At 38.1% G+C, this 485-nt stretch overlaps 1 protein-coding gene across 1 annotated transcript; it reads left to right on the top strand.

Annotated features, from left to right (window-relative positions):
• LOC145541455 (small integral membrane protein 15-like) lies at nucleotides 1–225 on the top strand. The gene has a single exon (XM_081577936.1). The coding sequence runs from the start codon at nucleotides 1–3 to the stop codon at nucleotides 223–225; it is 225 nt and encodes a 74-aa protein (XP_081434062.1).
• The last annotated feature ends 260 nt before the right edge of the window (nucleotides 226–485 follow it).

Here is a 485-nt window from a genome sequence, read left to right as displayed (position 1 = left end):
ATGTTTGATTTAAACGCTTGGGCTGAGTGTGTTGTGGAATGGGCTGCAAAGGACCCATATGGCTTCCTTACAACAGTCATTTTGGCTCTGACTCCATTGTTTCTAGCAAGTGCTGTGATGTCTTGGAAATTGGCCAAGATGATTGAGGCCGGAGAAAAGGAGCAAAAGAAGAAACAAAAACGTCAAGAAAATATTGCAAAAGCTAAACGACTAAAGAAGGATTGAAGGAATGAACAGGCTGTGCATCCAGAGGAAAATTGTTAGGAAAATTATGCATCTTTGAAAAGGCCCATTAAGGTTTCTTTTCAGATCTTATGACAGTATACTAAACGAAGTCTGAGTCTATGGAAGAATCACGTCAGTTCTCACTTGTACTGTAGCAACTTTTCGGCTTCAGTATAGAAGTCTGTTGACAGTTACTGTAAATTAGCATTTATTATGCTACAAATTCTTATAACTGACTTTCATTTCTCTTTTTGCAGCTT

The sequence above is a fragment of the Giraffa tippelskirchi genome, chromosome 3, assembly GCF_054371585.1.
Source record: "Giraffa tippelskirchi isolate mGirTip1 chromosome 3, T2T-mGirTip1v1.2.pri, whole genome shotgun sequence".
NCBI classification, from domain to species: Eukaryota; Metazoa; Chordata; class Mammalia; order Artiodactyla; family Giraffidae; genus Giraffa; species Giraffa tippelskirchi.
The sequence above is the reverse complement of the archived record's forward strand: the minus strand, read 5'-3'. Positions and strand labels throughout refer to the sequence as shown.

Excerpts from the sequence above, each read along its gene's own strand:
- LOC145541455 (XM_081577936.1), top strand. The coding sequence starts at position 1 with ATGTTTGATTTAAACGCTTGGGCTGAGTGTGTTGTGGAATGGGCTGCA.